The sequence below is a fragment of the Heteronotia binoei genome, chromosome 18 (genome assembly GCF_032191835.1).
Source record: "Heteronotia binoei isolate CCM8104 ecotype False Entrance Well chromosome 18, APGP_CSIRO_Hbin_v1, whole genome shotgun sequence".
Classification (NCBI taxonomy): domain Eukaryota; kingdom Metazoa; phylum Chordata; class Lepidosauria; order Squamata; family Gekkonidae; genus Heteronotia; species Heteronotia binoei.
Window position 1 is genome coordinate 45,597,585 of NC_083240.1, and position 22,604 is coordinate 45,620,188.

At 46.2% G+C, this 22,604-nt stretch overlaps 1 protein-coding gene across 9 annotated transcripts in view; it reads right to left on the reverse strand.

Moving 5' to 3' along the window:
• Window positions 1-22,604, reverse strand: part of SYNRG (synergin gamma) — an 82,801-nt gene that overhangs the window by 28,513 nt on the left and 31,684 nt on the right. For 5 of the 9 annotated variants that reach the window (XM_060258754.1, XM_060258753.1, XM_060258752.1 and 2 more), the window contains 3 exons: window positions 18,642-18,760; window positions 15,920-15,985; window positions 10,743-11,684 (listed from right to left, as the gene is read on the reverse strand). In XM_060258754.1, coding sequence (XP_060114737.1) covers window positions 10,743-11,684; window positions 15,920-15,985; window positions 18,642-18,760 — 1,127 coding nt within the window. The remainder of the gene's footprint in view (window positions 1-10,742; window positions 11,685-15,919; window positions 15,986-18,641; window positions 18,761-22,604) is intronic. The other 4 variants (XM_060258756.1, XM_060258755.1, XM_060258751.1 and 1 more) reach the window with 1 other exon arrangement.

The following is a 22,604-nucleotide window of genomic DNA, read 5'->3' on the forward strand; positions in this document are numbered from 1 at the left end:
TCTTCCACAGCAGCTTACATAGAATCATGGAGTTGGAAGAGACCTCCAGGGTCATCTAGTCCAACCCCGTGCACAATGCAGAAAACCCACAAATACCTCCCCCTAAATTCACAGGAACTTCATTGCTGTCAGATGGCCATCTAGTCTCTGTTTAAAAACCTCCATGGAAGGAGAGCCCACCATCTCTTGAGGAAGCCTGTTCCACTGAGGAACTGCTCTAATGGTCTGGAAGCTTTTCCTAATGTTGAGCCGGAAGCTCTTTTGATTTAATTTCAACCTATTGGTTCTGGCCCTACCTTCTGGGGCCGCAGAAAACAATTCCACACCATCCTCTATATGACAGCCCTTCAAGTACTTGAAGATGGTGATCCTATCACCTTTCAGCCGCCTCCTCTCCAGGCTAAACATCCCCAGCTCCTTCAACCTTTCTTAATAGGACTTGGTCTCCAGACCCCTCACCATCTTTGTCGCCCTCCTCTGGACAGCCTGTCTATATCCTTCTTAAAATGTGGTGCCCCCTCCCTCAAGTTTATCCTCAGGACCCTATGAGATTGAGATAGTTTGTCTGGTTCAAGATCACCCAGCAGGTTTTCAGGGCATTGTGGGGACTTGAACCCAGGACTTCCAGATTCTAGTCCAACACACTAAGTGCTACACACGAAAGCCAAAGAATTATTAAGACAAAGCTTTTTAAGTGCTTTGAAATTAAAGTATTATAATAATATAAATGCCATTACAAGCATTCTTCACACTAAGAATATGACCGCAGGGTACACGAAGAGCCCTTGGTGACAAGCCTCAGCTGGGCATCTTCAGACTTTTTCCTCCCCAACATAGTGAGCCACTTGGCAAAGCACAAGGGAAAAGTCGAAGTTCCAGCACTTTTGGTGGGGATTAGAATGAATGATGCTTGCCTAGCAAAGACAGGAAAAGAATTTTGACAGGGAAAGAAACAAAGCTGCAAAGCCAGGCCTGAAAATCCAACACTGTGCATTTCAGCAAATTACAATGCTCAGCTTCGCCCACCGCGGATTAAACTGTGCCTCATTGCTGTGTCTGAACACAAGCGTATATCGAGTTGAACGGCTGCCATACACAATTGCTTTCAAGGGAACTTTTGCTCTGGAACTCTTTTGGAGAGCCCTTTTCTCCCCCCCCCCCCACCGCCATCTCTGGCTTCTAAGCTTTCTTGATGACACACAAAAAATACGCTGCAACAGCTTACTGGAAAATTCAGAATGTTGACTGAAGGCGGGAGAAATCTGGGTTGAAATGCCCAATGTGCCATGCTAGAATGCCAGCCTCTCTTCTCTCTCTCAGCCTAGCCTACCTTATAGGTTTGTTGTAATACTAAAATGGGAGGCAAGCTAGGGGCTCATGCACACGGCCTTCAGCTCCTCAGAGAAAAGGCAGGACTAACACCAATTAAAATCGAAAACGGTGATGTGCTTTCTCTTTTCCAGCCTCAGACTGTGGAACCTTCTGCCCCAAGAAAGCTGCTGGATGAGCTAAGAGCAAATCTTGAGAACCTTCTCATCCAGGTTAATTTCAGATGGCTTCAGTGAGAGCTACAATGGCAACTTATCAGTTTTACCATATTGTATTTTATCAGCTAGATTTAACTCCAAGCTCCCTTTATCAGATATGGATCCTGTTTCTGATTAAGAAAACTCAGACTCTCAAAAGCTTATACCCCCAAAACTGAGTTGGTCTCTAGCTGCTACTGGACTCCAGTCTAGCTCAGGGATGGCCAAACTTGCTTAAAGTAAGAGCCACACAGAATAAATATCAGATGTCTGAGAGCCACAAGGAAGGGAGGAAGGGGTAGAAAGAAAGCACCTTTAACTTTAAATGCATTCTCCAAGCCACTGACTGGCTTGGCTTGGCGAAGTGATTTAAAGAGACAAATGCCTTCTCCAAGCTAGGCAATGGGGTAGGCTTTGAGAGCCACACAACATGTGGGAAAGAGCCACATGTGGCTCCTGAGCCACAGTTTGGCCACCCCTGGTCTAGCTGTTCTACTGCATACCAACACAGCTGCCCTCTGAAACTGTGTAGTATCAGATTTTATGATTTGTTTCTTCGATGACAACACATGGTTGTCCCCGGCCTCCGGAAGAGTTTATTTAAAAGCAGGTTAAAAATATCCTACACTAAATAAAACATTGAGACCTAATGAAGCATATTAAGTCTGGCCCAGAAAGAAGCTTCTCAGCTGGTGCTATAGTATACAACCCAGATCTACCCGTAAAATGGTCTTGCCTGGTCTCTTTTTTGGGCCACATGGATTTTTAAATTTATTTTTATGATAATTCTTATTTATTACAATACTTTAATCCCATCTTTTCTTGTGGTTCAAGGCAGCTTAAGACAACAAATTTGCAGTTAAAACCAAAATATTATATCAAACTTCCAAACCACTTCCCCTTTCCCCCTTAAAAGACGCCTGCTATTCAACACCCCTCAAAAAGCCCTGGCAAACAGGCAGGCCTTCCAAGGAGGGGGTCCCTCTAATCTCTTCAGGGAGCCCCTCCCACAGGGTTGGAGCCATGATGGAAAAGGCTCTGCTCAATGCCCAAATGGCCACCTTAAGTGGTGGAATAGCCAATAGATGGCTGCCTGATGACTGTAGTTGTTACATAGGGACCGATGGAAAGAGACAGTCCTTCAAATATGTGGGGCCCAGGTCATGAGGGGCTTTTCATTGAACTTAGAAACAGACTGGCAGCTAGTGTAACGCAGTGTAATTCTAATGCAGCTGTTACATGGCAATACGCATGATGTGATTTACAGGAACGCTCCCGTCAAGTTTCTAGCTCTGCTGCCTGTATGGAGAGCTTGAAAACTATGCCTATTGAAACGTCAGGACTGGGGGTATAGCCAGAGTCCCGAATGTTTCTCCTAACTTCCCATGATTAGCAAAACTGGGATAAATTACACAAGGAGACATTTTGATATTGAGAGTAGGTTACCGTGGCTGTGTCTGGACTGTCAGGGATGGGCACGGCAGCATCAGAGAGGTATGTTTGGAAGTTTCTCATTCACGGGAGTACAGAAATTGTTGAAGATGAGCTAAAGGTCTTATAGTTTTGTACATGTGTAGTCCAAGGACCAAAGCAAGTGTTACGTGAAAGATATGTTCAACAGGCTTTTCTGTGTTTTTCTACAGCCCCAGGCAGGCATTGAGGATTGCGGAAAGGTTGCTTGGGAAAAGGGGCTGTTAGTCTTCCCCCAGGCCTCTTCCGTTACATACCTTCAGCCCTGTATCTGCCATTGCCCCTGGCTAGCCCCATCTCATCAGATCTTGGGAATGAAGCAGGATCGGCCCTGGCCAGTATTTGCATGGGAGATCGCTAAGGAAGCCCAGAGTTGCTATGCAGAGGAAGGCCACGGCAAACCCCCTCTGAACATCTCTTGCCTTGAAAATCCTACAGGGTCACCATAAATCAGTGGTAACTCGATGGCACTTCCCATCACCCCCAGATCTCCAATTACCGGTCTCTGTCTCTCTGTGGGGTGGGGGAAACCCAGGTAGGCACTTGTCTTTTCCTCTCCCCAGAACTGGAACTTTGGAAGAGTGATCTAAGTCACCTAAGAGGCATGGAAAGAAACAGCAAAATACCACCTCTCATACAGCAGCCCTTCCGCAATCTTGAAAACAAACATCTGGGAAGGCTAATAACTTCTTTAAAACTGTGGGGGGCATCACCTCTGTTTTGGCCCCAGACTAGGAATGGGCATGAACCAAATTTTTGTGGTTTGGTTTGTGGTCAAATGGGAGCCATTTAAACCCCTACTTTCTGCTCTTCATGAACTGCCACAAATTGCCTTAACATTTGTGGAAGTTTGGGGCAGCTCTTCAGTTTGCGAATGTTACTACATGAACCACAAACTGGTCAAAATTCATGATGAACTTTAGTTGATGAGCTGATTTTTAAAAGTCAGAAAACTTTTGAAAACAGGAAAGCCCCAAATGGGTATAGAATTTCTGGGTCCCCAGAAAGCTGAGATTTGGCAAATACATAATCCCTTGCCCTTGTATTGTGCACAACTTCCCCCTAGGAATTAGGGGTTGGTGGAAGTGAGCTATGTCCAAACTTACAAATAACTAGAAAGCTGAAAACACAACAGCAACAGAGTTCTGATTACCGGCCAAATCTGAAAGCGGGAAATGTTTATACCTCGACAGAAATCTGAAGTGTAATGCTTCTCTCACAATAATAGCACTGCAGAACGCAGTAAGTCCAGTTGAGCATGTGACAAAATACTGAGCTACTGGTGTCCAGTTGCTCTTCAGGGTTGGAATTGGGGGAGGAAATGTTTTTGTCTGGACCATGTTTTCAGTGGAGTTTTGCAGCATAAGTGACATCTATTCTTTGGATTGCTGAACTTTGTATCTCATTTTGTAACACCACTTTTCTACCTCTACCTCTGTTTTGTGTGTGCGTGTGTGTCACTGATACTTCATGCACCTGATGAAACGGACCATAGCCCATGAAAACCTGTATATCTGAACAAGTTTTTATATGACTAGGGTACTTTGTGCACCAACTGGATATCCAAATGGCATCCATGTACGAGATAGTGGCTGTGAGACAGACACAAAATACGGAGTCAGAAATGCCTCTGTGCAACCTTTATGCAGAGCAAGTCTCACGGTGGATTTCAGGCATCTCCGTTTAAGAGGATGTCAGATAGTAAGGAAAGATGTCCTCGTGAAAGGGCAGAATGGCCCTGCCAGCTATTGCCCATTACAGCCTTTCAAGACCAAACAGGTCAGCCAGTCATACTGCTGGTCTGCTCCAGACGCTGCACAAAAATGTGTCTGCAACAAACTCGCAGAAGCAGTGGCGCCATTGTGACGTGCTTGGGGCTGCTGAAATTGTCCAAATGAGCCCAGTCTCAAAGACGGCCCACACGCAGATGACAAAGTGAGCTTTGACTCACAAAAGCTTACACCCTGGAAAACTGTGTAGGTCAGGGGTGTCAAACATGCAGTTCGGGGGACGATTTAGGCCCCTGGAGGGCTCCTGTCAGGCCCCTGAGCAACTGGTTGCCATCTGCTTCCTTCTCCCTCTCTCTTGCTTCCTTCTGCATCACAGCTTGCTTTGCAAGGCTTGCTCAATTGCACAGGGGCTACAGAGCAAAACCTCTATTTTATCCATTGGCTGAAGCTCCTTCCTTGGGGAGGATGAAGGGAGGAATAGCTCGCTTTGCCAGGCTCTCACAATCGCACAGCAGAGCTACTGAGCCAAGCCTCTCTTCCTTCTATTGGCTGAGGCTCCTCCCCCTCCTGGTCCCCTGGGGAAGGAAGGAAAGAGCCGGAGCTTCTTTGCCCAGTTCCCTGGATCCCATGGGAGGAATACAAAGAAAGCATCTTTAAGACCAATGAGTGCTAACGTTTTAAGTTTTTAAAAAACATATATTTGTGTTTGTCTGTGTTCTTTATAAAATTGATATCTCTGCTACCTAATGTTAAATAGGTACACACATGGCCCTCATAAGAAATGGCTCAGATCCGGCCCTCATAACAAATGAGTTGACACCCCTGGCGAGGCTACTGAACTCAAGTTTTGTTCTATGCAGTGATGCCAGTGGGTACAAACAGCACTTAACTGGATCAGGAGCCAGAAAAGACTGTACCCGATCCTTAAAAAGCCCACTCTGAGCTGGCTCTTTATTCTGAGCACAGATGGAGGGGGTCTCGGACTGCCTGTTCTCGTTTCTGGTTCGCAATTACTTGACACAGTTACTTAAGAAGAGAGAGACTTTTCGCGTGAAAGGGGATACTATTGCTTTAAACTTTTCTACGATCACCAGACACATTTCTGGACTCAAAAAAGAAAAATCACACATGCTCAGACCTTCAAAATATGCCAAGATAAATATTTATTAACAACACAGCAGGACTTACAGATCACAAAAGAAGGTGATATACAGGAGCCCAAAGAGAATCATCAGAATCAAAGCATGCAGGTCAGTCTTTGCAGAAGAGAGATATCAAAGCAGATGTAAAAAGGCACATTCACACAGGAAATGTCCAGTTGGAATAAGATTATCGGAGAGGGGATGAGACAGGCAAAAAGGGGGGGAAAAATCCCGCCCTGATTTTTGATTCCAGTTTACAAAGAATTTCCCAGTAATGCCAATGGAAAGGAAAGTTCTACACGCTTGTGAGTTCAGCAGACCAGGTAACTTTTTTGACAGTTCTCGAAAAGGAGGGTGTGCTCCTGCTGCAATGTCTGGGGCAACTGAGAGTCAAATCAGAGGCAAAAAGAAACGGGGAGGACACTCCAGGACCCAAAAGAATCAGCTGAGAGAAGCACAAAGGAAAGGGCTAACGTTTGGCAGATAAGCAGCAGCCTGGCTGAAAAACATGGCAGCAAGTGCTTGAAGGGTTGAAAGCTTATGTCATAGGTTAAAGGAAGACCAAACCAAGCCATCAAAGCCACAGGATTAGGACTGGCTAACTGTGTCGTAAAGTTTAAAGAGACAGTATCCCCTCAAAAGGGCTTGGAAAACAAGTCTCTCCCTATTCCCCATCGTGCCCTGAAGTGTTAAGGCAATTCTGATTATGTAGCAGCCAATTTTAACACCCTTCCCTCCCTCTGGCCAAATATCCATACCTTCTTATCCCTGTAACTCACCTCCTCCTATGTACGCCCACTGGGAAAGGAATAAAAGCTCTCTTTTTAGTTGCTGTGCCATTAACTGCAAGATTCAGATAAAGAAAGTCAGTCCAATATGCTCAGATTCTTGACTTAAGAACTTCACTTACGGAGCCCCCTCCAAAGACAACATAAAAGAAATCCCAAAGGCAGACCTGCAATTTCTCCTAAAACAAGGAATAGGAAAAGGGATACTGTCCCGGTCTAACATTTCAGTTTACACATGAAGGGGGGGGGAGGGGAGATGACTTTTTAAAGCAGATGAAATTCAGACACTCCTGATCACTGATTCAGAGCTAGAAGTGTTTCAAACAATTACGTATATTCACACAAATGCCATGGCATAAAAAAGTCAATTAAACAAATAAAGAGTTCAGACAAGGAGGAAAAAAAGAAGCATCTTTTGGGCCACAACAGATTTAACGCATCCTGTCCCTTAACTACATTTAGGATGGGGAATCAGCAAGGGGGACATACACTCCCTCCCTCCCCTCTTAGCACAACTTCACCTTATTTCCCCACTCCCCTATGACCACAACCATGCTTCACCATCCTCATGGCTGCATAAAACCGTGGCGAGAATGGTAACATTTCTTGACCCTGATCAGGAGAGAACTCTGGTGAGCACGAACCATGATTCATCAGTATGACTGCACCAAAGTTAACCATGGTAAACTGAATCTCAGGGCTCACTGTCAAGCAACATTGTTAATCAGTGCTAGCAACCACGATTTGGTAACCAGTTTCAAACCACGGGTCAGGAGAGAACTCTCGCAAGCGTGAACAATGGTTCATCAGTAGGCTGCGCCAAAGTTAACCGTGGTGTAGTGCGATGCCTTCTAATGCCCCAGCAAACCATTCAAGGTGCCGCCCAGCAAACCAGAAGAGATATCAGAGGATCACCCAAAAGCCTTGGGTAGAGGCCCATATTAAAAAAGAGGCGTATTGCAGGAGTAGGGTCAGTTACAGAGCTGAAGAGGAGTGGAACACTTGGCCTAGCCATGGGGAAGAGAAGCGAAGTAGCTTTAGATTGCTGCCACACCCCCACTGCACTGCTAAGAAACAGCAGGAAGGGAAGCCAACGTCCCTGTGGGCTGGGAAGGCAGCAGAGGGCACAGAAGTGAGCAAACACCCAAATTCGCCAACTCAAACTTGCCTGTGGGGAGACGAGCACACCTTCTTCTAAGAAGGCTAACGACGGTCATTCATCCAGGATTGGTGCAGTGTTCTCCAAGCCCCTGTAGAGCCCCAGTGGTGGTGGTGGGGGTGTTCTCAAACTCTAATGCCAAACACACCTTAGCTCTTGACCAGCATTCCAAAATAGGGCTTGAAACTGGTTAAAGATCTTGGTTAGGAGGAGTGAACCCTGAGAAGCACCGAGTTTTGGTGCAGCTGTTAAGTATGAACTATGGTTAAAAGCGGTAAGAGTTCATGTGTAGGAGGTAAGAGGCCGTGGGAAGACAGGGGGCTACTCCACAGAGAATCCTTTAACCACGCTGATCCCATAACTGTGGTTAAAAGACAGGAGGCATTAATAGTTGAACAAGCCCTTTGAGGAATACTTTAGACTTGGCACATTAGAAAGTAGGTGAAGATCTTGATTCACATTCTTGGGGAAAACACTAATAATAATAATTACACTTCAGATATCAAAATATTTAACATTAAACACATGATCTATTTAAGCAGCCTTTCATACCCAGAGTTCATCTTTTGATGCACCAAATGGCAATTGGCAACCTTTGAATTGCAATGGACAGATGCCAAACTCATCTCTCGGAAACAAGCAACACAAAGGTCAAACTACCGCCCGGAAAGAGTAGAAAAATAGTAGGAAAAAGTGCTTTGAAAACAAAAAGACCCCCAAGAGTCAGAAGTAAAAACTTTCAAGAATACACATTTCAGTTATCAGAAAACTGAACAACCCACCAGGGCCTGGGGAGGGGGGAAAGTCATTCTTCACCAAGAAGAATTATTCCTGATATTTTGCACCCTGTTAAGAGTAATTCTCCACATCTAAAGCCATAAATGGAACTTTTTTTCCCTGTTCCCACTTCAAAACACAATGGAAAATTACAATACTGTAATTCGCTTTCCCCACCCAAAATATGGTGGAAGAAACAGCTAATGTAGAAATCAACGATGTTGGACAGCAACAGCTCTCTGTCACAAGCACAAAAGCTGCAGAATACTTTTTTAAAAAGAATACTGTCGTTTCCCCATCTTTTTTTTTTTTAAAAAGGCCACAAAACATCTGATTCAATGCTTTCTCCTCTCTATGTACAGATCAGGCAGAGAAAACGAACAAAAACAGGACACTTGTGAAGTTTAAGAAGTTGCAGCCAGATGGGAGATGACTGGCTTCGATGCTTTGACACATTAACTCCATAGAGGAAATTAAAGAGAGAAGAATCCCAATTAAAATTAAATAGGATTTCCTTGTTGAAGTGAAAAGACGGGGGTGGGGGCGGGGGAAACCCTTGCTAATACATAAGCCCCTACTAACTGCTAATGCACTTCCAGTTCAGAATAGTGCAACCCAAGTATATTCCATTTGCTACATGATCCTTCTGTGGTCCACTCTCTGCCAGGCGCATGCATCTGTGTGGGAAAGATCCCATGACAGATGGACAAGGCCGATAAAATTAATTCCATGGGTGGGAAGTAAGGGCTAAGCAACTGCCCATCCACATGTGGCTTCTATTCAGGGATGCTGCCACAGGACAGAGGTCTCCCAGCCACTAGCAGCTCCTATGAATATTCTACAGGGTTAATTTGGATGCTACGTTTCCAGATGACCAAGTCCATCGTTTGTGCACTGTGACTGGCATGTTCTGTAACATCAGACAGGCTGCAGTGGTGGATGTTTTGATGCTAATGAATACCACTTGAAACCTTTCGTGTGGACTGCATACTGGGATAAAAACACACACTTGGGTGCAACCGCTCCGTCCTGTAAAAACACACATCTCCATACATAAGTGTGCACTTGTTTGTGGAAAAAGAAAAAGAAAAAGAGGTGCTGGCTGGCTGTTCTTCATAGCAACTGCAGTTTTGGGGCTGTGCTTCCATTTGTTTCTTTTCAGAAGACATGGCAAAGCACTCAAGAGCTCACCCACATCTGACGGCCTGTGCAATTATCATGCGGAAGCCACAACGCTCAAGATTATTGCAGTGCAAAGACGGCACATGAGGCAGAATTTCGGAAAGGGATGCAAGGCCAGTGTAAGTGAAACACGGCTTCCAGCAAACACTCAGTATGGGTGTCAGCTGCACACAACCCCCTCCACGGCTCAGCAATTACCTCAGCGCTGACATTACCTGCAGATAAAGTCAGCTCACACATCAGCGTAGCTGAGTTTTAATACCGTTTCCTTGCACATTTCTTATCTTAGTTAAGCTGAAATCCTAACACCTGCTGTTAATGTTGGAGCTGAAGCATCTTTTGACCACAGGTTAAGGCAGGAGGACAGAATCTACTCCCAGGGGGAGAATGTGCAAACCCAATCTCACAGCCAAGACACAGAGTGAGCATTACATCTGCACTGGCACTTGGACATCCAGAGACCTTTATCCGTCATTACAGTTTCATAGACATTCCAAAAGGGATGAGCTTTCCAAGAACAGACCACAGCCTTACTTTGGAAAGAGGAACAACCCCTCACGCAACGGAAGCTGGCCAAAGCGAACTTGCAAGAACGTTGGGCTAAACCCTAGAAGGGAAAGGCTGCCTCTTCTTAGCAGCAGTCTATTTCCCACGCCCTTAGGGACACCGTAAGCACTGGCAGAATACCTCCCCTACAAAGTGGGGCTGCTAAAAGGCCATCAGTCATATCATACCAAGTACTGTAGGGTTTGGAGTCCAAATAATCCCATCCAAAAACTACATAAGACAACGAAAAAGTCAGGTGTAACACTGCTTGGTTCAGGGGTTAGCAGCTAGCCAAGAATACAGGTTCAGAAGCCTTCTCCTGCTGGAGGACCAGCACATAATACTGAAATTCAGCTCAAGGAATAACACTTTGGGATGCATCTATTGCTTTCGTTACCAGAGCAATCTAACTAGTTCCTCACCTGCTGCCGGCGGATGCTGCCCGCTAACGGTTGGCAAATCCAAAGAGCTATCAGACATGACATGCTTAAGGTCTCCTCCCACGTCTGCCAGTTTCATGTCAAACTGGACAGAGAGTGCATCTTCAGAGTCCTCCTTGCCCACACTGCTGCCCCCGATGGACGGGAGGTCCAGAGACTTGACAGAGGCAGAGTCCTCTTTGGCGTGCTTGAAAGCTGCCAGTTTGTCAATCAGGGATTTGTCAGAACTGGAGGAAAATTTGTTGGAGTGGAAGTCAGCAAAGTCGTCTTCGCTCTTTGCGGACGACGGGGTGTGGTCTTTTGTTTCTTCAAAGCCTAACCCAGAGCTATCCAGGGAGAGCTGCTTGAAGATGTCGTATTTTGTGGGAGGGGCTGAGGAGGGAGGGCTCTGCGCGCTCTTTGCAGTCGAAGGGACAGGGCTGGCGTCCAGCTTGAAAGTGCTGGGTTTTTCGCCCGGCTTCTGCTCTGCACAGCTGGCGCTGCTGTTGAAAGCCATGAAATCTGCAAATTCATCCTGAGTGTGGGTGGGGGGATAACTTGACAGCCCCCCCAAAAGGTTGAAGTCGGCAAAGTCGTTGGCTAAGATGGAGCTATTGCTGGGCATTGGCAAAGCGGGGGCAGCGGAGGATGTTGGGGGCAGTGGCACAGGGAAAGAGGCCGGTTTCGAGGAATTGTAGGAGACTGGAAACTGAAGAGACCTGTTCTCTCCAGCAGAGGCTGAGGAAAGCAGGCTCAAGTCAGCCAGGTTCAGAGAAGGTTTTGCTTGTTGCTGCTGCTGCTTTGATTGTGCAGGCTGAGAGGAGAAAGGGGAAGGAAACAATTTATCTTTTGTAGGGGGGTCTAGTGGTGAGATGCTGTCGGCGGTCTTGAAATCTGTGAAGCCGTCATCTGCCCCGGCAGATTTGAATTCTGCAAAGCTGTCTCCTGAAGGGCAGAAAGAGAAAAGGGAAGATGTGTCGGAAAGATGTTTTGTTGTTGTTGTTGAGGATGACACCCATTCAAGGAACAAATATGCGGATTCACAGAAACACCAGAAATGGCTCTTTTGAGTATATTAATTTAGTTTCCTGTCCATCCCACCTCTAGCCCAATTCTCAAGGCAAGTGTTTTTTTTAAAGTAAGAAGACATCCAGCTCATTTCAGTCAAAGTCAAGCACTTTTAAGATCCCATCGTATTCAGTAGGTGAGACTTAAACATTTCCCATTAAAAACAGAGTAACAGCACACTGCCCTCCTGGAGAAGGAGAGCCCGCAGGGTTGCTGATGCACTTGTTTGATTTACTTGCTGATTTACTTATTTAAAATGCAGCCGTGTATAATACAGGCCACCTGTAAAGGTCACAGCACTTTGGGGGACACAATCCAGCACAGAATTAAGAAGACTTACCTGTGCCTGCCTGCTTCCCCCACCCACACAGCAAAGGTGGCAGGGGTCCACCTGCCTGTCTGCCCAGCACTTCCCCCTCCACAGCAACAACTTTCCTCCCTCCATGGCAATGGGGCCTGACCCTCCGCTGCCTGTCTCCAGCTTTGCAGCCTCAATGCAGGAACTTTTTTTGGGGGGGGGAGGGGATTAACCCTCCCAGTGTATTTCCCAAAAGTTTTCAGATTTTTCTGAAAACCAGAAGGGTCCCCTAAGTCTGCAAAACTCCCTGTTTTTAGTCAGTGTGTGCCTAACCTGTGGATGAGCCTGCATGTGGCGACTGTCTTAATGTCTGCTACAATTCCTCAGAAAAACTGATTAATCTGCTTCTGGGCACAGAATTAAGATTTCCAAGAATCAAAGTGATAATTTAAAAAATCAAGTTGCTAGTCCTTATGACACCCAGGATACGGATGAAAGCATCTGGGTAATGTCTTCTGCATACAGTGACAGAATAACATTTGTAGTAGTAGAGAGCTGGTGTTCTACCATCTTTGCCAGGTTAAACAGTTGACCCCGTTTCTGTCATTCCCTGACTGAGCCACGGTGATCCAGGCTGGATTACTGTAACTTGCTCTACATAGGGCTTCCCTTGAGGTTGATCTGGGAAATGGCTGAATGTGCAGCACACGCCAGTGCTTTTCCAAAAGGTTTGTTTCCAGCTACCTGCCTAAGATAAAGAGGTAGCCGACAAAATGTCTTTAATTGCTGTTGCCACTTTAAAAAAAATCAATATGGATTTGTCAATAGCTACTGTGCACAGGCAATTGCCTGATGTGAATGCTGCATGTTAAACCAGCAAGCGGGTACTTGTGCTTTCTCCATTTTTTAAAATTTCAAATTGACTTTTACCATTTTTCAAACAATGCTATGGCTTAGCAGATACAAAGTTAAGTGTGAAATAAATTGCTTTCTTTCATAGTGTATAAACCACAGTTCCATCTGTTAAAACTGGACAGGTGAAAATACCTGTTAACATCATGATTAACCCATTCATCAGCTTGATGTATTTAGAGAGAAGCCGCTGTTAAAAATTTGCACCTTCGTCAGTTAAAGAGTGCACTGATTCAAAACACATATGCGGGATGCCTTACACCAAGTCAGACTGCTGGCCAATCCAGCTCAGCTACTCAGACTGGCAGCGGCTGTTCCGGATCAAGGGCAGGGAAAAGTCTTCCCTGTCATCTGCTACCTTTTAACTTTCCCCTGACCTCTTAGACATAACGTGTGTAAGTGAATATATGAAGCTGCTTTAGGCAGGCAGGTCATGCATCTTTCTCCCTCGGTCTCCACCAGCACACTTCCCTTTCGTGGCCACCACCAAAATCAAGTCAGTTTCACAAACTCTGTGGCAAGTAAACAAAAACAGCCTGTAGCTGTTTCAGTGGGATTTAAGCTGTGACAAAACCATGGATGGCATTCTGAACACAACTCCAACTTTGGCGGATTCCAGCATCCCTTGAAGCAGTCTGTGAAACTGACGTTCACCAAAACCAAGGCACAGCACAGCAAACTTGACTTACTGATGGACTGCACACTTTCCCGTTAGAAATGCAAGCTGGTGAGAGGGTTAAAAATGACAAGACGGGCAATTCAAAAACCTATTTCACTTTCTGGTAGTCAATGGAAACAGAGGGAGCTTTTGTTTTCTACTCTTCTGGGCAAGTTAAGCATTGCCTGCCAAGCACCTTTTCTTAATTTCAGCTTTAATTTCATTTTCGCTGCCGTCTTTCTTAGTGACAAGGCGGGGGGGGGCACCAATGGGGCTAGGAGAACAAGCTGCTCAGGTGTAGCTTCCCTTACAAAGTCACTGAGCAGCCTTCTGAGAGCCACAACAAGGGCATCGTCTACTTTCCCTTACAGGACGGTTGTAAGAATCACAAGATAACAGGAAGAGAATCTTTTGGAACACAGAAAGGGCTAAATGCTACCCTCATTGCCTCTCCATTACTACTATGTCTATGCCCCAGACAGCCCTGGGATGCAGGGGTGGAGAGAGACCACCTAGTTCACAAGTGGCTCAGCTGCTTCTTCCAGAAATGCAGCCAGTGGTTCTCGCTCCCCTTCAGACGCTGGCATAATTCAGACACAATGGCAAAAACGGAGGCTTGGCGCTACCCTGAATGAGCTGGGGGAGGGGAGAGAGAACCTATTCACAGGCTCTCTATCCCGCCCCCAGCCAGCCAATTAGAGGTTTTCTGTGCAGTAATTTGCCTCAGACGTCTAGGCTGATAAATGACAGCTTCAAGCTCCAAAATGGTCACCAACGCCCATTACAAAAATGGGCAATTTATTCAAAAGACTAAAATTGGAGAAAGTGCTGGATTAAGATCTTTGTCCTATGGAGTTACTTACAGCAAATCCTATTTAGTGGGCCAAAATCTTTGCTCCTGTTTTTTCACAAATAAATAATACAAACATAATGCTTTAAAAAAAATCTGGGAAATGGCAGCTTGCCCTTTGCCTTCACAACCAGGACTCCAAGCAGGGCCTTCTGGGATCCTGCTCTAGAGGACAATCATAAGCCACAGTGTGCCGGGTCGGATAGGTAAAAATGGACAGCTCTAGTTAGCAGGCTGTGTGCATGGGAGGAGGGTGCCTGTGAGCTAGAGGATCCCCACCCCATTCCAGCTCATTCAAGGAGCAGCGAATCACAGTTTCTTGTCATGTCTCAACCAAACTATACTATAAAAGAAAGGAGCGCATTGGGGGTAGAAAGCATGTCCAGACTTTCCTAGGAAATGGATTTTCTTGGACCACAGGTGTGCCAAATCTCAAGTTTCTGGACAGTGTGGGTGGACTCTCTTGACTGTTATCAAGACTCAGTTATCAGGCCTGAGGCGCAAGAGGAGGAAGGCTTACACTTTCTCTTGTGCCATTTTCTCTGCCAGGAAGGGTGCCAGGGAACCACTATAATAGAAAATAAAACCTTCTACATGCGAAGCAGAGACTAGAAGCTTGAGGATAAAGATGTGGCTTGTTATCTCCAATCATTAAACTAATTTCAGCCTGTAATAGTTGACCACCTGTACTCCTCCTCTGGCCATTCCTAGCCCCCACCCCGCTCCAGAACTTCCAGAGATTCCTGTACCTTTATTTATCTAACACAGAGGTGGCCAATGGTAGCTCTCCATATTTTTTTTTGCCTACAACTCCCATCAGCCCCAGCCAGCATGGTCAATGGCTGGGGCTGATGGGAGTTATAGGCAACAAACATCTGGAGAGCTACTGTTGGCCACCCCTATCTGCATGCTGCCTTCCTCTCAAAGGGTGCAAGGACTAGGCACCATTCTGAAGCTTTGAACGGGGGTGCACCATTTATTTGTAAAAATCCTACCTAGAATATATTTCCGTCCCAACACCTGTGTCAGTGGGATTTTTGCCAGTCTATAGAGAGCACTGAAACAGTGATTCCTCACTGGCATTTGCTCCGCCCCACTCTTCTCCCTGCATCGGCTCAAGCGATGGATTCCCCACTAGTTGTAACACAGGCGTCTCTTACATCGCAGCGTCTTCCTATTACCATCATGGCAACAGGATGCTGTTTTTTTTGGAGTTCTAGTTGCCACGATGGGAATCAGCCCCGAAGCAAGAGGCGCTGCAGAGTGACTGGTGGGGAATCGATGGCTTGTGCCAATGCAAGGAGAAGTGTGGGGGTGGAGCAAATGCTGGTGAGGAATCACTCACAGTCTGACAAACCCAACTAAATCAAGGATGCACAATTTGGCATGCTTACCTAGGGCTTTACTCTCAGACGGCTGCTCCAGCTCCCGGAAAGCACTGTATTTGTCTCCGTAATCTACTGTGCATGTAATTTAAGACAGAAGTTTAGTTACAATAAGTGTTAAATTAGACTGCAATCAGGAAAAAACGCGTGGGTTCAACAGACAAGAAGTACCTATTATCTAGCAGTCTAGACATTTTTGCAGTGGCTGCTAGTCAACGTTAAAAGGCATTACCAAATGAGGAACTGCACGGCTTTGGCATCTCATGGTCACGGAGACACCCCTCCCCTCCCCTGGACCTCATTTAAGCTCTCTCTAATTTTCTTCCTACAGATAGAGTCCTACCATGAGGTAAAGTGAGGCAACTGTCTCAAGAAGCGGACTCTGGTCCCTGTTAAAGATACACAGTCCTGATCCAAAGCCGACCAGAATGCTTTCTCCAGCACAAGCCCGGCTGAAACCAAACCCTGCCGGGGGGCGGGGGAAAAAGGAGAAAGAAGCTCCCTTGCAATGGGACTTGCAGAAAAGAACTGCCCCATGGACTGGGTCACGTTTATGAGCAGAAGGGGAGACAGCTAAACAGAACCAGCTCCAGAGGCTGAAGAGGCCTTAATAGTAGTAGCTGGAAACGAGGAGGCAGCAACAGTGGGCTACAGCTCTTGCCTTCGCAGCATTTTGGTGGACCACCTGGAAGCATCTGGATGGACGGCAGTGGGGGATCTTTGCTCTTGCTCAGGAGAACTCCTCTTACACCCCGGGCACTAAAGCATTCTGTGAGAACGCTGGCCCTACAGAGTCCCTTTTCCCCAAGTGCTGTCACTGTGCCTCTGGAATCATTTTGCAGCTGGGTTTCTTCTTTTGCATTCCTGACCTTGTTGTCTATCCTAGCACCCCACTCCCCAGCTGAATTGTGAGTTCTCCGGGGCAGGGATCTGACTTTTCTTGCTTAGGTTGCTCTGTCAAATTCCTCCCCAATGGTATCACCCCCACACGACAACTACTGGTATTGTGTGACCTGCTGTCACACAGGAACTAAGAGAATAAGCTACAAACCAGGAGGTCTGAGGCTCAAACCTCACCTCAGCCACGGACTCATTAGGCAGCCTTCTATGCCACTGTCTTTCAGCCCCCTTCCACTGCGAACAGGGGGATAACAATACTTACCTACCTTACAGAGCTGTTGTAAGCATGACAAGGTAATGGGCTGGATGCTTTGGATCTGTTCTATTAGCAGAGGCTCTTTCCACAGGAGGAAACAGTCTTCCACAGTGCAAGATTCTCCAAGCGCCTGGCACCAGATGCTCCTTCTGCCAGAGGAAAGTGCCTCTGCCAGGGGAACAGATTCTCAAGATCCAACACCATATATGAGAACGGCTTTTGGACAGCTGAAAGCACTGCATACATTAACAGAAAGTTTAATGGTTTTGTGGCCGACTGTCCCGAGGGTCTCCAACATGGCGCCATTGGTGCCTCTCCTAGCGTATGTCAAATGTTTTTAGAAAGTGGGCGGGGCTTTCACCCAGCAAGGCATCTGACTGGTCATTGGGGATTTGATTGGCAGTGCCTGTTTTAAAACAGGTTGCTTTGGCAGCATCTGCTACCCCAGCACAAGGATCTTCGCTGCGTGACTGAAGGTGAGCTGTGGCAGCCATTTTGTGGCTGTGCCCACCACGTTGCATAAGAATTCCCACAGGCTCAAAAAGTCCGGGGACCCCTGGTTTCGGATTTGGGGTTTAAGCGACACAGAATTAAGATCACAGGAGAGGTCCTCATGATTGCCCCATCAATCAAAGAATCTGGGAACAGCAGAGAAGGCCCTTTGGGTGGCAGCCCCACAGTTACGGAAGAAACCCCTTGGGAAGACGCACCTGGCACCCACACTTTCCATCTTTAGGAGACAGATGAAGACAGCTTATTTGCTGAGAGTCCCAACCGTGAATTTAGAGTGTGGCATTTTATGTATTTTTATAACTGTCAGGTCTATGACTGTCTTCAACAATAACAGCTCTCCATTTCATCAGGATTAGTGTTTATGGTAAGATAGGATAGTACCACTGGCAAGGCCAGTGGCGATATTAAGGCAGGATGCAGGTGAGTGAATATATATATATAAGCAGTTAGCCATTACATGCACGCCTAACTTTCTGGCGTGAGAGAAGTTCAAAGCAGTGAATTGCTAAAAGGCACACATTGCTGAGCAGACAGGTTAAAACGGATAAAAGGAAGTACTTCTTCACCCAAAGGGTGATTACCATGTGGAATTCACTGCCACAGGAGGTGGTGGCGGCCACAAGCATGGCCACCTTCAAGAGGGGGTTAGATAAAAATATGGAGCAGAGGTCCATCAGTGGCTATTAGCCACATTGTGTGTGTGTGTGTATATATATATATATATATTTGGCCGCTGTGTGACACAGAATGTTGGACTGGATGGGCCATTGGCCTGATCTAACATGGCTTCTCTTATGTTCTTATTCTCACATCACAGTATTCGTTAGCAAAACACTCCAACAGATACTGCTGACCCTGAAGGACAGACAGTGTTAAAGGGCCTAAATACTCTCGTTTTCCCAGTAGCATAGCAGGTGTTTCAGCACAGAGCAGCAAGATGGTAAAACATTAGAATTTTTTTGACAATCTTGACAATTAACTGTTGTTTTTCTTTACAAAGTAGGAAAGTGGCTAATGAATGTTTTAAATAAACAGAAGCACAGATTAGACAACTGCTTTTACCTCCAAGGGAAGCCGGGCCTTCAGCGGGCTTGTCAGACGCAATCCCTTTAAAAACAGCGTACTTATCCACAGCAGAAGGCACTTTGGTGCCAGACAGTGGTATCAGCATCGGAGAAGCACTACGCAAAATGAGAAGAAAGCGGTCTTAGTGCAAAGTTCTCAATTTGGGAAACCAGCAGCTGTGGGCATCAGTCAAACGGGAGTTGAATCCTCAAGTAAGATGATGGTGACAAAATGGCAAAACAGAATAAAACGAGACTGGAGAGAGCTTGACAGGAGGCCATTTTGTGATACTGAGAAGACATGCCAATAAAAACTTAGGCAGAACCTCTGCAGAGTGACATGGGCAAGAAAACCAACTGAACCTGCAGGGCAACCTAACCTAACCTACGGCCAAGAGTAAAATGGGAAGTCCCTCATTCAAACCGCATCTCAGGCACATTCACTAGGAGGACTTAGGCAAGGCACACTTTCTCATGTTCTGGGCACAACACAGGACTATTTTACAGGGCTGCTGTTAAGATTATTGTTATTATTTATGTGGGGTGCTTTTGAACGCTGAAAGAATCATGCAGTTATTACTCTTGTCCTAACATTAATGCTGCTATGCTTCCTGGAGATATTTTTAGCAGAAGAAATTAGAGTGGAAATAACCCAATTAGATAACCCATCTACCTTTTGTTTTTGTCATTTACTGTACTCCAAAACTTGTTAACTTTGTGAAGAACTGGCTGCCATGCCCTCCCCTGCAACAATTACCGTATTTTTCGCTCCATAAGACGCACCTGAGCATAAGACGCACCTAGTTTTTAGAGCTGTTTGTGTGAATTTAGAGGCATTTGTGTGAATTTTTTGCAGTATTCGCTCCTTAAGACGCACACACTTTTCCCTCCACTTTTTTTGGGGGGAAAAGTGAGTCTTATGGTGCAAAAAATACGGTATCTCCTTTGCCCCTCTTCACCACCTAAAGGAAAACAAAAAAACCCTTCTAATTCTGGTGCCTTTTAACATTTTTGCACTCAAAAAGCCCTCCTTTCCACTCCTCTTTGGTTGCTTCCATGTAGAGGTTTGGCCTCCAAACTGCAGTGCCGTTTTTAGGGGAGGGAACATCACTCACATATTCTTGCTTTGGGTCCGGAGTTACTCAGGAGAAAGACAGGCATATAATAAATATTTTAAATAAGCTAAAAATAAATAAATCATCTACTACCCTACTTTACCCTGGCCTATTCCAACCCTGTTCTGTTTCCAGGTGGGTTCCCCCCCTGGGCGGAATGTAGCAGATCCCTGCTTTTTGAGAGAGAGAGACAGACAGACAAAGACAGAGAGAGACAGATAGACAGAGAGAGAGAGACAGAGAGAATGAGAACAAATGAATGAATGAACCTGGGGAGCATTCTGATTTGGTTGGTGCTTCTGCCATGGGGAAGAAAGGGGCGGGGGAGAGGCAGTGCCACACAAATCTATGGGGGGTGGGGCTTCAAGTATTCAGCATATTGATGAGAACTGGATGGATGAGGACCTCAGGCTTCCTATCGTTTCAAGTAAAGTGCAAAGAAGGCATCTGCCAATCTAGGGTTGCCAGCTCTGGGTGGAGAAATACCTGGAGATTTTGGGGATGGACCCTGAGGAGGGAGAGGTTTGAGGCATAATGCCAAAGAGTCCAACGTCCAAAGTGGCTGTTTTCTCCAGGCGAACCGATCTCTATCAGTTCCCTGGAGATCAGTTATAAAAGTAGGAGATCTCCAGCTACCACCTGGAGACTGGCAACCCCATGCCCATCCTCTTCCTAAAGTAGGTGCCTCTGTTCCAAGAAGCATGGGTTCAGGAAGCCACTTACAAAAAGTCAACTACAGAATACAGCACAGTTGCGCAAGCAATGCTCTTCTGTGTGCAAATTAAGCCCAAAGAACACTCATTCTGTTAACCATATGAGTTCACTGATTAAATTTGCATATGAATGAAAACTATTGCTCCGAAGCAGTATCAGAAGTTTCTGGGTGAAGTCTGCATGTGTTGCAGCAGGGGCCATGCCTGGGAGAAGAGGGAATGCTGCTTCCAAGATGCTGCCTCTCATTGGAGGTTTGGAAATGGGTTCAAAAAACAAGATTTCTTTTTTTTTAATGGTCTGCAACACAGTTCCAAGGTCAGTCAAATGAGTCCCCAGCTTGCTGGGGGTAAAGCACAGATGACTGGGGAAGGCAATGGCAAACCATCCTGTAAAAAGTCTGCCAAGAAAACGTCATGATGCGACGTCATCCCGTGGGTTGGTAAGGACTCAGTGCTTGCACAGGGGACTACCTTTACCTTTTTAACATAGTTAATTGGCTGAATGGACTGCAGCCCCAGGGCAAATATATATTTTGTTCTACGGAGGCAAATGCTAGGGCTACTTAAATGGTGCCTGCAATTCTCAGCAGAGGAAAAGCCCTCTGGATCAGCGTTTTTCTCTTCCCCTTCCTCTTAGCAAATCATAGCAGCTCTTCATAACATCGCAGACATTCAAACTAGTATTCCGTGACCCCAAAGTTCCAGCAACCCAGGACAAAGTCCATGGAAAGTATGGCTGCCAGTAAGCTTCTCTGGGCCACTTTTTGTTTCGCTTATTTTGCACCAGGAGCTTCCAGCTACTATTTTAAATCTCCTTATCAGCTGCCTACAATCCTCGTACCAGCTAAGTATTTTGCAGACCCACGCTAATGGGAACCCGAGAAGCCTGCAGACAAAGAGAGACTAGGCAAACTGAGAGATGACATTTATGGTAATATTATACAATTTCACACTGGATGTCTAAGAGTCTGCTTCAGGGGCAAATCTAATTGTTAACTGTAGAACTGAATACTGTTTCCTATTGACAAAGGGAAGCCTGTAAACAGCTATTAGACTTTCTTATTACTCTGTAAATGAGGGAGGTGGAACGAAAAGCCCCAGAGCACAATCCCCAGATAGTCGCCTCAAAAGAAAGCAGCTCCTATGCCCCATTAGTCAGGTCAACTGAGGTTATTTCCTGTGCAAAAAGTGAACACTTTCAATAAAGATAGAAAACTGGCAACAGGAAAGGCAACAAAGCTTGGAATAGCACAAGGAGACTGCAGACGGATGCACTGCTGTCCTGAGAGGAAATGCCAAGAAACTTGGATGGACTGACACAAGATAAAAAATGGCTTCTGAATCTAAAAGGCTATGAATTAGAGAAGAGCAAAATGCAGAACAGCGGTGAGGTGTGGAGGAGCTGTGGCTCAGAGGTTGAGCACCCAATCTAAATGCACACTAGGGATGATCCCCCAACATCTGCAGTTAGAGGTTCTCAAGGAACAGATGTTGGCAGTGCCGGATTAAACCCTATGGAGGCCCCTAGGCAGTCAAAATCTTGGGGGGCCCTCGCAAATCATCTCAGAGTTGGAGCGCCTGCCCCACCACCCGCTGCTGAAGCTGCAGCCATCTTCTCAAAAGCTCCTTTGACAAAGCTGCGGGGGAGAGGCAGAGAGAGGCAAACTTGGCGATGAAGCCAGCAGCAGCCGCACTGGGCAAGTTGGGCAAAGAGCGGCTCAGTTGCTGGCTGTGCGTGCAGGCTGGGAGGGCTGCAAGCAGAGGGAGAAACGGGGGGAAGAGTTGGCCTGGGGCCCCTAAAGGCATGGGGGCCCATAGGCCAGTGCCTACTTGGCCTAACTGTTAATCTGGCCTTGGATGTTGGGAAAACCTTCCTCTGTTTGAGACCCTGGAGAGCTGCTGCCAGCTCCAACGGAGTTAGAGATTTATATTCACATATCAGATTTTTATCCCCTCCTTCTTCCCAAAAGCTTGGAGTGGTTTGCACATGGTCCTCTGGCCCCCAGTTTATCCTCACACTAGTAGGCTGGACTGAGAGTGAGTGATTGGCATATGGTCACTCAATGAGTTTTGTGGCAGAGCAAGGCCTGGAAACCAGTCGTGGTGCCTTCCAAAGGGCCAATCTGCTCATGG